The 12,960-nt window shown below is 44.3% G+C and overlaps 2 protein-coding genes and 1 long non-coding RNA gene across 45 annotated transcripts in view; 2 read left to right on the top strand and 1 right to left on the bottom strand.

Moving 5' to 3' along the window:
- Nucleotides 1-12,960, bottom strand: part of LOC118382007 (gasdermin-E-like) — a 64,602-nt gene that overhangs the window by 18,660 nt on the left and 32,982 nt on the right. For 3 of the 35 annotated variants that reach the window (XM_052512098.1, XM_052512089.1, XM_052512093.1), the window contains exon 7: nucleotides 11,916-12,043. The exons of 6 other annotated variants lie outside the window; for them this stretch is intronic. In XM_052512098.1, the coding sequence (XP_052368058.1) occupies nucleotides 11,916-12,043 (128 nt within the window). 26 more of the 35 variants (XR_008124616.1, XR_008124617.1, XR_008124586.1 and 23 more) reach the window with 23 other exon arrangements.
- The window catches only part of LOC118380690 (gasdermin-E-like), a 68,109-nt gene that overhangs the window by 36,644 nt on the left and 18,505 nt on the right, over nucleotides 1-12,960 (top strand). The window contains exons 9-10 of one of the 8 annotated variants that reach the window (XM_052512106.1): nucleotides 4,137-4,210; nucleotides 5,420-5,807. The exons of 3 other annotated variants lie outside the window; for them this stretch is intronic. In XM_052512106.1, the coding sequence (XP_052368066.1) occupies nucleotides 4,137-4,210; nucleotides 5,420-5,647 (302 nt within the window). In that variant the 3' untranslated portion in view covers nucleotides 5,648-5,807. Of the gene's footprint in view, nucleotides 1-4,136; nucleotides 4,211-5,376; nucleotides 5,808-12,960 lie in introns of those variants that run through there. 4 more of the 8 variants (XM_052512108.1, XM_052512104.1, XM_052512102.1 and 1 more) reach the window with 4 other exon arrangements.
- Nucleotides 9,436-10,479, top strand: LOC127926630 (uncharacterized). 2 transcript variants are annotated; one of them, XR_008124670.1, is made up of 3 exons: nucleotides 9,436-9,577; nucleotides 10,066-10,192; nucleotides 10,340-10,479. It is a non-coding gene; the product is annotated as an uncharacterized LOC127926630 (long non-coding RNA). The 2 variants fall into 2 exon arrangements; XR_008124671.1 differs by having other exon boundaries at nucleotides 9,479-9,577; nucleotides 10,017-10,192.

Below are 12,960 nucleotides of genomic sequence, written 5' to 3'. Positions count from 1 at the left end.
TACTGGGGGACTCAGTCAGCTGTAACCCAACAACAGGTACTGGGGGACTCAGTCAGCTGTAACCCAACAACACGTACTGGGGGACTCAGTCAGCTGTAACCCAACAACAGGTACTGGGGGACTCAGTCAGTTGTAACCCAACAACACATACTGGGGGACTCAGTCAGCTGTAACCCACCAACACGTACTGGGGGACTCAGTCAGCTGTAACCCAACAACACGTACTGGGGGACTCAGTCAGCTGTAGCCCAACAACACGTACTGGGGGACTCAGTCAGCTGTAACCCAACAACACGTACTGGGGGACTCAGTCAGCTGTAACCCAACAACAGGTACTGGGGGACTCAGTCAGCTGTAACCCAACAACAGGTACTGGGGGACTCAGTCAGCTGTAACCCAACAACACGTACTGGGGGACTCAGTCAGTTGTAACCCAACAACAGGTACTGGGGGACTCAGTCAGTTGTAACCCAACAACAGGTACTGGCGGACTCAGTCAGCTGTAACCCAACAACAGGTACTGGGGGACTCAGTCAGCTGTAACCCAACAACAGGTACTGGGGGACTCAGTCAGCTGTAACCCAACAACACGTACTGGGGGACTCAGTCAGCTGTAACCCAACAACAGGTACTGGGGGACTCAGTCAGCTGTAACCCAACAACAGGTACTGGGGGACTCAGTCAGCTGTAGCCCAACAGCACATTCTGGGACACTCAGTCAGCTGTAACCCAACAACAGGTACTGGGGGGGACTCAGTCAGCTGTAACCCAACAACAGGTACTGGGGGGGACTCAGTCAGCTGTAACCCAACAACACGTACTGGGGGACTCAGTCAGTTGTAACCCAACAACACGTACTGGGGGACTCAGTCAGCTGTAACCCAACAACACGTACTGGGGGACTCAGTCAGCTGTAACCCAACAACAGGTACTGGGGGGGACTCAGTCAGCTGTAACCCAACAACACGTACTGGGGGACTCAGTCAGCTGTAACCCAACAACACGTACTGGGGGACTCAGTCAGCTGTAACCCAACAACAGGTACTGGGATACTCAGTCAGCTGTAACCCAACAGCACGTACTGGGGGGGACTCAGTCAGCTGTAGCCCACTTGGGTGCTGCTATAGAGATTCATTAGTAGTGTCCGCCCATGAAGGCTTGATGTCATTTGCCACAGATAAATCGACGTAGCAATTTCATAGTTGTTTATCGTCTTCTAGTTGAAAAGTCATCATGAATCATGTCAACAATCGCCTAGCAAATTATTTTCAAACTTGTTGGAGCTCATCAACCACTGAACAGACCTAAGTTAAAATAGAGCAAGTTAGAAAATAATTAAACCTGAGTTTGGATGGAACTTTGGATTGACAGTAAAAGGTGTGATATTGTTACCCTCCCAATGAGCTTATCATATAAACTACAAAGCGAAAAGTACGGTTTACTTCACTTTTAATAATGTCAGCACAGGTAGCAGCCGTTTACAGTCTTTCTTGAGTTTTTTTATCCTTACTCTTCCCAATCAGTGTTGCCAACTCCTCAGTAAGGAACGTAGCTATTGGCTGTCCTAAAAGTCGCTAGAAGTCGCTAAATGACGTCAGTGCTCAATTTGTATAATTGGCCATGTATATATAATTGTGATGTATTGTCACGCTCCGGTCGAAGTATTTTGTGTTTATCTTAATTTATTTGGTCAGGCCAGGGTGTGACATGGGTTTTTGTATATGGTGTGTATGTAGTGGGATTGTAGCTTAGTGGGGTGTTCTAGGTAAGTCTATGGCTGTCTGAAGTGGTTCTCAATCAGAGGCAGGTGTTTATCGTTGTCTCTGATTGGGAACCATATTCTTTGGTTGTGTTGTGGGTGATTGTCCTGAGTGTCCTGATGTCCTTGTTCTGTGTTAGTTTACACAAAGTATAGGCTGTTTCGGTTTTCGTTATGTTTATTGTTTTGTAGTGTTTATTCGTGTTACGTTTGTTTGATTGAACATGGATGCAATCTACACGCTGCATTTTGGTCCGACTCTCCATCACCACATGAAAACCGTTACATGTATGCTGTAGGAGAGAGGAGTAACGTCGTGGGAGAGACACATTTTTTTTGTAAAAAAACACCCTGATTATGTTTAGAACTACAAATTAACTTTCTTCTGTCGATTTTTTTTATTTTTTATGTCACAATTCCAAACCTCTTCCTTTATCCGGGCTTGGGACTGACGAAAGTTACCCAAAAGAGAGAGACACTCTGGCGAAGTTACTTTGTGGGTGTTTTTTGTTTTTAAGTTTAGTTTTACACATTTACATCCCGCCCTGATTGTAAGCCAGGGCGGCTTCCCGCATGCGCGACTCATTTGCAGTCTGGACGCTGAGGGGTGAACGTCTCCTGCTCTGACTGCAGCTGGGAGGGACTGCTGCGCGAGGACTAGGCCGCCTGTGAGTGCTTTGGGACGGGGTGGGGCCCACAGCAGCACCCGCTGCTCGTTGAGAAGAGAAAGAACAATACGTGCTTCACGTCACGGTCTCCAATAACACCAGAAAAAGGCACTGGATTTGTCGCTAGTCGCTTTTTTGAAAATTTGTCGCTAAGGGGTCTGAATACTCGCTAAATATAGCGACAAAGTCGCTAAATTGGCAATATTGTTCCCAATTCACTTAAACTATATTTCTTTATTTCCAATGGGCTTCACCAGAGTATCCCATAGTGGCTGGAATACAACTGTATTAAGCCCCTTGTCTCAAACATTTCACTGGCCTCAAAACAAACAGAATATATGGGTAGAGTATCCCATAGTGGCTGGAATACAACTGTATTAAGCCCCTTACAACCACCCCCTTGCAAAAACATTGTTGTCTCAAACATTTCACTGGCCTCAAAACAAACAGAATATAACTATCTAGACGTGTCCCGTCTGCCTTTATGGGCAAAAACGCAACCCCCACTAAACATTATCACACTGACTAGTAAAGGTAAACGAGAAAATATATACACATCAGAACATCTCTAGTTGGTATCCTGATAAGAGCTTGGCAGCCCTAAAGTGTTATAGGTTAGAATTTCTCTGGGCCTCCTCTGCAGGCTGAACGGAGGGGCAAGGTCATGGGTGATGTTAGGAAGTGCTATTTCTTATGTAAGTGACCAGCATACTGCTATTGCATTGTTATAACTGAGACAACACATAGCAACATATTCTCACAGTAAAGGATGTGGGGCCCCCTACAGGATAACTCACGCACACACACACACATAACTGCTAGGCCAGCGCACACACCAAATTTCCCCCTTTAGCTGAACATTGTGTGACGGCGGGATTCTAGAGTGATGGACGGCCCAGCTGAGCCAATGCAAGAAGACTACCTCCAGTGTGAACCAATCCGAAGAATCGAACTTCCAGAATCTACATACAGAGAAGAGAGTCGGCCCGAGAATTTAACCCTGTGGCACCCCCATTGAGACAACAGGCCCTCTGACTTTACACCCTGACACACATTATCAGAGAAGTTGTTGGTGAACCAGGCGAGGCAATCATTTGAGAAACCAATGCTGTTGAGTCTGCCAATAAGAATGTTGTGATTGACAGTCGAAAGCCTTAGCCAGGTCGATGAATACGGCTGCACAGTAATGTCTCTATTCGATGGCGGTTATGATATCGTTTAGGACCTTGAGTGTGGCTGAGGTGCACCCATAACCAGCTCTGAAACCAGATTGCATAGCGGAGAAGGTACGGTGGGATTCGAAATGGTCGGTAATCTGTTTGTTAACTTGGCTTTCGAAGACCTTAGAAAGGCAGGGTAGGATAGATATAGGTCTGTAGCAGTTTGGGTCTAGTGTCTCCCCCTTTGTAGAGGGGGATGACCACTGCAGCTTTCCAATCTATGGTAATCTCGGATGATACGAAAGAGAGGTTGAACAGGCTAATAATAGGGGTTGCAACAATTTCGGCCGATCATTTTAGAAAGAGAGGGTAGGGAAGGAGGAGGACGAGATCAGATCCTCACTTCTCAGTGCCGTCCACCTCATTGTCAGTGCCATGGACGGTGAGATAGAGAGCAGTTTTCACAGGATTCTCCAGTTATTACTTGATCAGGTCCTGGGAAACTAGTTTCACTACTGTGGTTTTATGTGTGTATATTTACATCTTCAGGAATGACAGATGAAGGTCTCTCTGTGTTGGGATCCTGTTGCAGTCCTCCAGTCTTACAGGTCCTGCAGATCCTGGTGAGTTCACACCTGCTTGATTGAGCCTCCAGTTCTGTATGTTCATTTTTCTAGGTTTTTGTTTATGTAAATGTATTTGGGTTTATTTAAATGTATGTTGGGTTTATGTAAATGTGTTGGGGGTTTATGTAAATGTATTTGGGTTTATGTAAATGTATTTTGGGGTTTATGTAAATGTATTGGGGTTTATGTAAATGTATTTGGGTTTATCTGTGGCAAATGACATCAAGCCTTCTTATGCGGACACTACTAATGAATCTCTATGGCAGCACCCAAGTGGGCTACAGCTGACTGAGTCCCCAGGCTAGCCTCTCCATAACAGATCACTGAAGGAGGCTGAAACAGCTGCATTAGGGAGCTGCCTTTCCTCAAATCAAATTGACCAAAATAACAATACAACAGGGAACGAGCATGTACTGTGTGCTTTATTAGCTCAAGCAATTACAAATGAAATGTGTTTGAATGAAATCCAGAGTTACATGCAGAACAGCGGATAGTGGTGGGGCTGCCCTGAATGATGTATTGCATCAAAGTATAGGTCACATCAATTACACCTTTATAAGTCATTTCGGAGTTTCTTAAATGGAGGCCACCGATCTCAAATCTAAGGTAATTTAACCTTTAAAAGTAATTTACTTAATCATTTACTAAAGAGATTTGATTAATCATTTTGCTCAGTGTAATTTCCCTTAATTTAAATTGAGTAACACTAATTACACGTTTTATTTAAACACACCAAATTATCACTGGAATCATAACATGTGAGACATACTAATTAGCTAACATACTGATTAGCCAATCATTTTATTTAATATAGACCCCTCTCCTGATAACAGGTTGCCTCTGGAAAGAATGCCTAAGGTCCTTGTATATCTTTGTAATGAGTGATCTACAAGGCTGTAACACTAATAATATGAAATACATTTGTTTATTTTATAGCATTCAAAATAATATATCTCTAAATCTCCAAAATAACTCTACTCATCAATACTGGGACAAGCCTATTTGCTTCTAAGTATTTTAAACAATGCATACAAATCAAGTTTTGCAGTATAAAGGACTTTCATTATGTTTTCACATTGATAAACAGTTCAGTATCAATTAAAACATGTATAATGTCTAACTATTTGTCATTTTAAAGTGTTTTTCATTGTTGCAAATTCTAGGGATGCAGATGCCACATTAATTCCTGTGCTGCTTGTCCTCCAGGTGCAGCATGTGGCAGCAGGGAGTGGGGAGACCCTCTCTCTGAGAGATGCAGGTCTGGCTGTTCTGACTGAGGAGGAGCTGTATCAGAGGACAGAGAGTCTCTTTGGTCACTCTGAAGTTACACTGAAGAGAGAGGAGGACACACTGAGGACAGAGATGAAGGACCAGCCTGGATACCTTCCTCTAGTCATGAGTATCACTGTGAAAGGCCTGGCCTCTTTAGTGTAAGGAGGGAGAGAGAGAGAGAGAGACCATGCAACTTGTAAATCCTGTTTGAACTGATACACTCAGTATTCCATTCCATGTCTTACTCTTGCACTAGTTGAGCCACAGAACTAGTGAACAACAGTGAATGAATCCTTGTAATGTTTTCAGTAAAGTTCAACACACGATATCAGACGTCCTGACCTCCACTCTTCTAGTCATTAGATAATACAACATAAAGTGGGACATTACAGAGGAGGGAGGGAGGGAGGGGAGAGGGGGGGGAGGAGGGAGGGAGGGGGCGATGGAGGAGGGTGGGGGAGAGGGAGGGAGGGGGAGAGGGAGGGAGGGAGGGGGGGGATGGAGAGGGAGGGAGGGAGGGAGGGAGGGAGGGAGGGGAGAGGGAGTGGGGGGTTAGTTTATTAGGATCCCCATTAGATAATACAACATAAAGTGGGACATTACAGATAATAATGATTCTTTACTCAAAGATAACATCCCCAATGCTGAATATGTGGAGTCAGAATGATGGTCCATTCATGTGATGTCTGTGAGATTCAGTGATTGAAGAACAAAGACATTTTGTCATCAGAAACCCTATGCGGTGTGTGTGAGAGGGTATGAGTGGGAGTATGTGTGGGTATATGTCTATACATATGAATGGGAGAGTGAAGGAGGGTGAATATGAATATGTGTAGGAGGGTGGGAGAGAATGGGTGTGTGGAGGACTAAGCTATATGTTGTGTGTGAATGAAGGAGAATGAATGAGGAAGTAGAGGGGAGGTGGTGATAAACTGGGTCTGGTGGGTAAGAGGGTAAGGATGGAAGGGTGGGACAAGCTTGGCTTGGGGAGGCAAGGGGGAGTAATGATGGCAGATGGGGTTAAGCGTGGCTTTGGTGGGGTTAAGTGGGGAGAACAGGGAGGGGGGGTAGAGAGGGATGGATATTGTTATACTATGATGTCATTGTATTTCTTTATGACTTGTAAAACCTTCACAAAATTAGTAAGAGTTCAGGACAGATTAGGAAAGGATGTCAAATAATTATGATTCATTGTTTGTCATTACAACTAAGATGTAATGGTGGTTATTGGTGAGAATGGAGAGGGGCTATATTCAAGGGATTGGGATGGGGTGACTGGGAGGGCATCAGGCACTTTTCTGAGGTGAGGGGCTATATCCAGGGGATTGGGATGGGGTGACTGGGAGGGCATTAGATACTTCTCTGAGGTGTGTGTGGGGCCTCCACTCATCCCATTTCACTCTCTCAGAGGACCCACTCACCCCAAGCAGTCCCACACCAGCCACTATACTTTCATTAACATTTATAAGGTAATACAAGCTGATAACAATACTTAAGTGGAGGACTTTCTTTAAATGTATGTACAGTGTATCAATAGTTTTTTGTTGTTGGTACATTCGGAGAGGCATAAAAAGGCATAGTGCTTCAAGTACAAAGAGATACTTTGGTTTGTTATGTATTATTTTATTTCTTTGCCCACATGCTCTATATACAGTAGATGTATGTATAGATGCTCTTCAGTGCATTCTGAAAGTATTCAGACCCCTTGACTTTTTCTTCATTTTGTTACGTTCGCCTTATTCTAAAATGGATTAAATAAAAACATGTCCTCATCAATCTAAACACAATATGCCATAAACAGAAAGAAAAACAGGTTTTATTTGAGCAAATCTATAAAAAATGAAAAACAGAAATATCTTATTTACATGAGTATTCAGAACCTTTGCTATGAGACTCAAAATTGATCTCAGGTACATCCTGTTTCCATTGATCATCCTTCAGATGTTTCTTCAACTTGATTGGAGTCTACCTGTGTTAAATTCAATTGATTGGACATGATTTGGAAAGGCACACACCTGTCTATATAAGGTCCCACAGTTCAACAGTGAATGTCAGAGCAAAAACCAAGCCATGAGGTCAAACGAATTGTCTGTAGAGCTTCGAGACAGGATTGTGTAGAGGCATAGATCTGGGGAAGGGTACCAAAACATTTCTGCAGCATTGAAGGTCCCCAAGAACACAGTGGCCTCCATCATTCTTAAATGGAAGAAGTTTGGAACCACTAAGACTCTTCCTAGAGCTAGCCGGCCGGCCAAACTGAGCAATCTGAGGAGAAGATCCTTGGTCAGGGAGGTGACCAAGAACCTGATGGCCACTCTGACAGAGCTCCAGAATTCCTCTGTGGAGATGGGAGAACCATCCAGAAGGACAACCATCTCTGCAGCACTCCACCAATCAGGCCTTTATGGTAGAGTGGCCAGACGGAAGCCACTCCTCTGTAAAAGGCACATGACAGCACACTTGGAGTTTGCCAAAAGGCACCTAAAGGACTCTGACCATGAGAAAAAAGGTTCTTGGGTCTGATGAAACCAAGATTGAACTCTTTGGCCTGAATGCCAAGCTCCACATATGGAGAAAACCTGGCACCATCCCTACGGTGAAGCATTGGGGTGGCAGCATATGCTGTGGGGGTGTTTTTCAAGGGCAGGGACTGGGAGACTAGTCCGGATCGAGTGAAAGTTCAACTGAGCAAAGTACAGTGAGATCCTTGATGGAAACCTGCTCCAGAGTGTTCAAGATCTCAGACTGGGCTGAAGGTTCACCTACCAAGAGGAGAACAACCCTAAGCACACAGTCAAGACAATGCAGGAGTGGCTTCGGGACAAGTCTCAATGTCCTTGAGTGGCACAGCCAGAGCCCGGACTTGAACCCGATTGAACAACCCTGGACAGAGCTTCTGCAGAGAAGAATGGGAGAAACTCCTCAAATACAGGTGTGCCAAGCTTGTAGGGTCATACCCAAGAAGACTTGAGGCCGTAATCTGTTCCACTGGTTGTCATAAGGTGTATGCACCAATTTGTAAGTCGCTCTGGATAAGAGCGTCTGCTAAATGACTTAAATGTAAATGTAAATGTAATCACAACCAAAGGTGCTTCAATAAAGTACTGAATAAAGGGTCTGAATACTTATGTAAATGTCTTATTTTGAATACATTTGAATTTAGAATACATTTAAAACTTCATGCACAGTGAAGAGTTTGTTGTTTGACTGAGAAGGGTGCAATTACGGTCTGCAATTCCGGGCGTTCCTGCATTTGAGCATTCCTGCATCTGCAGAAACCCCTCTTTATACTTCTGTTGGTCCATATTTAAACCAGGACAGGCAGGAGATGGGGGCGCTCCAGTACAGTAGGTACCATGACTTTGGATGTCAACCACTGCTAAACCCCACAGATGAAGGAACCAATGGGATGCTTGAGGGGGGGAGTGCCCACTTGGGATGCCCACATGCAAGAACGCCCCAAATTGTGGGCAACAATCACACGCTATTGGAGAGACGAGCAATGTGCAACATGCAATCCCCGTTACAAGCCTGCTAGAGTTTGCGGCAGGGGGACGACCAATATCCATGGATGAAGCCTGAACTGGAATGTGAAGCTAAGAAGACCCTGAGTAGAACTAGCTTGCTTCATAGGATACCCCCCTGGTATTTCAGCCTGCAGCAGCCTATCATTTTAACTGAGGGGCAGCTCTGTGTTGACCTGGGGTTCAGGGTCGGTATGTCTCCAGTCAGAACATCACGGAGGGTAAAGTCAGTGGGCAGGTATTTGGGTGAGGCTGCTGGGTTTGTTTGGTGGCCATATTTATGTTTCATCACCATATGAAAAATGATTATGCGCTTGGACTGGCAGACCAAGAGGACAAGACGGAGATGGCCCTGAACTCGGTAAGTGGCTGTCTCCTGGACACATACGCATCCAACATCGTCCTCAAAAGCTAATTTCTCAAGTAAATGCACACATTCATTCAGGTTACAGACCATGTTATGTAATTAGACCTAGGACCCCTAGACATAATGAGTCTGGTTACAGACCATGTAATTAGGCCTAGGACCCCTAGACATAATGAGTCTGGTTACAGACCATGTAATTAGGTCTAGGACCCCTAGACATAACGAGTCTGGTTACAGACCATGTAATTAGGCCTTGGACCCCTAGACATAACGAGTCTGGTTACAGACCATGTAATTAGGCCTTGGACCCCTAGACATAATGAGTCAGGTTACAGACCATGTAATTAGGCCTAGGACCCCTAGACATAACGAGTCTGGTTACAGACCATGTAATTAGACCTAGGACCCCTAGACATAACGAGTCTGGTTACAGACCATGTAATTAGGCCTAGGACCCTAGACATAACGAGTCTGGTTACAGACCATGTAATTAGACCTAGGACCCCTAGACATAACGAGTCTGGTTACAGACCATGTAATTAGACCTAGGACCCCTAGACATAACGAGTCTGGTTACAGACCATGTAATTAGACCTAGGACCCTAGACATAACGAGTCTGGTTACAGACCATGTAATTAGGCCTAGGACCCCTAGACATAATGAGTCTGGTTACAGACCATGTAATTAGACCTAGGACCCCTAGACATAACGAGTCTGGTTACAGACCATGTAATTAGGCCTAGGACCCCTAGACATAACGAGTCTGGTTACAGACCATGTAATTAGACCTAGGACCCCTAGACATAATGAGTCTGGTTACAGACCATGTAATTAGGCCTTGGACCCCTAGACATAATGAGTCTGGTTACAGACCATGTAATTAGACCTTGGACCCCTAGACATAATGAGTCTGGTTACAGACCATGTAATTAGACCTAGGACCCCTAGACATAATGAGTCAGGTTACAGACCATGTAATTAGACCTAGGACCCCTAGACATAATGAGTCTGGTTACAGACCATGTAATTAGACCTAGGACCCCTAGACATAACGAGTCTGGTTACAGACCATGTAATTAGGCCTAGGACCCCTAGACATAACGAGTCTGGTTACAGACCATGTAATTAGACCTAGGACCCCTAGACATAATGAGTCTGGTTACAGACCATGTAATTAGGCCTTGGACCCCTAGACATAATGAGTCTGGTTACAGACCATGTAACTAGACCTTGGACCCCTAGACATAATGAGTCTGGTTACAGACCATGTAATTAGACCTAGGACCCCTAGACATAACGAGTCTGGTTACAGACCATGTAACTAGACCTAGGACCCCTAGACATAATGAGTCTGGTCATGGGCTTCCTAACAATACATTAAAAACAGCATTATAACAACAATAAGCTATGCAAGTGACTCTGAAAATAGCCTTGCAGTTTTTGAATGTTGTAAGCTTTTTGAATGGTCTTCAATGGGCAAACACGTCATTAAAGCCATCTGGCAGAAGTAAATACAACTGCGTTTTGATGAAAAGCCATTAACACGGAAATATGACGTAGGAATGTGTCATTAATTAATGTACAGTAGTGGGAATATTATTTTGTACATTTTTCTTCACACGTGCATTATCTTGTTTTTGATATGCTTTACTCCTGTCGCTTTGCAATCATCAACAATATGTTATCAAATGTGACATTTCTGAAATTCATCCCTGGCGGTGCAGTTCATATATCCACTTTGTAGCACAAGGAATGTTTCTATTCGGCTCAATCTATCCTAAAGAGGCCAGGCCATTCACAGCGATACTCATGACAAGAGGAAGGTGTCCAGGGCAGATAACTGAAGTCACTGTGAATTCTGCGTCCTCATTCAATCTGGTAAGTTCCACATTGGAGAGGGCAAAGAGACTCTCTGTCCTCTGATACAGCTCCTCCTCAGTCAGAACAGCCAGACCTGCATCTCTCAGAGAGAGGGTCTCCCCACTCCCTGCTGCCACATGCTGCACCTGGAGGACAAGGAGAACAGGAATAAGCTTACATGCACTCATTTCTAAAAGGTCATATAGGACTAGAGGCTCAATCAAGCAGGTGTGAACTCACCAGGATCTGCAGGGCCTGTAAGACTGGAGGACTGCAACAGGATCCCAACACAGAGAGACACTCATCTGTCATTCCTGAAGATATAAATATACACACATAAAACCACAGTAGTGAACCTAGTTTCCCAGGAACTGATCAAATAATAACTGGAGAATCCTGTGAAAACTGCTCTCTATCTCACCGTCCATGGCACTGACAATGAGGTGGACGGCACTGAGAAGTGAGGATCTGATCTCATCCTCATCCTTCCCAACACATTGGTCTACAAGATCCAGTATGGCCTGGACTGTTTCCCTCTCAGAGTCTTCCAGGACACCCAGATCAGAGTCTCACCATCACACATCTGATCCAGCTGTGATGAGAGAGAGAGATATTCATCCCTGCTATTAGGTGTCTGTGTCTGTGTGTTTGTGCCCTGTTTCTGTATGTCTCACTCACCACACTCTCCAGCACACTGACTGTCTCTCTGTCCTCCATGGTTGTCTTGAGGAGCTGGAGCAGAGAGGAACGTGTGTCTGCTGGCAGGACTGACAGCAGCTGGAAATGACGACTCAGTTTCTCCAGTTCTGTCAACACACAAACAACAGACAGAACAGAACGTGTTACTTTGTAAAATATTGATCAATGGGTTTTTTTATATACCAAAAGTGTGGTAACTTCATAATTACTAATCAAAAAGAACAACTTAAATATTGAACATTCCATTCAGTAGACTACATGTTGACCAGACGTTCCATTCAGTAGACTACATGTTGACCAGACATTCCATTCAGTAGACTACATGTTGACCAGACGTTCCATTCAGTAGACTACATGTTGACCAAACCTTCCATTCAGTAGACTACATGTTGACCAGACGTTCCATTCAGTAGACTACATGTTGACCAAACCTTCCATTCAGTAGACTACATGTTGACCAGACGTTCCATTCAGTAGACTACATTACATGTTGACCAGACGTTCCATTCAGTAGACTACATGTTGACCAGACGTTCCATTCAGTAGACTACATTACATGTTGACCAGACGTTCCATTCAGTAGACTACATTACATGTTGACCAGACGTTCCATTCAGTAGACTACATTACATGTTGACCAGACGTTCCATTCAGTACACTACATTACATGTTGACCAGACGTTCCATTCAGTAGACTACATGTTGACCAAACCTTCCATTCAGTAGACTACATTACATGCTGACCAGACGTTCCATTCAGTAGACTACATGTTGACCAGACATTCCATTCAGTAGACTACATGTTGACCAAACCTTCCATTCAGTAGACTACATTACATGCTGACCAGACGTTCCATTCAGTAGACTACATGTTGACCAGACGTTCCATTCAGTAGACTACATGTTGACCAGACGTTCCATTCAGTAGACTACATGTTGACCAGACATTCCATTCAGAAGACTACATTAAACGTTGACCAGACATTCCATTCAGTAGACTACACGTTGACCAGACGTTCCATTC

Source organism: Oncorhynchus keta, unplaced genomic scaffold (assembly GCF_023373465.1).
Source record: "Oncorhynchus keta strain PuntledgeMale-10-30-2019 unplaced genomic scaffold, Oket_V2 Un_contig_7986_pilon_pilon, whole genome shotgun sequence".
In the NCBI taxonomy this organism is placed as follows: Eukaryota; Metazoa; Chordata; class Actinopteri; order Salmoniformes; family Salmonidae; genus Oncorhynchus; species Oncorhynchus keta.
This window is presented reverse-complemented; position numbering and strand designations above follow the sequence as displayed.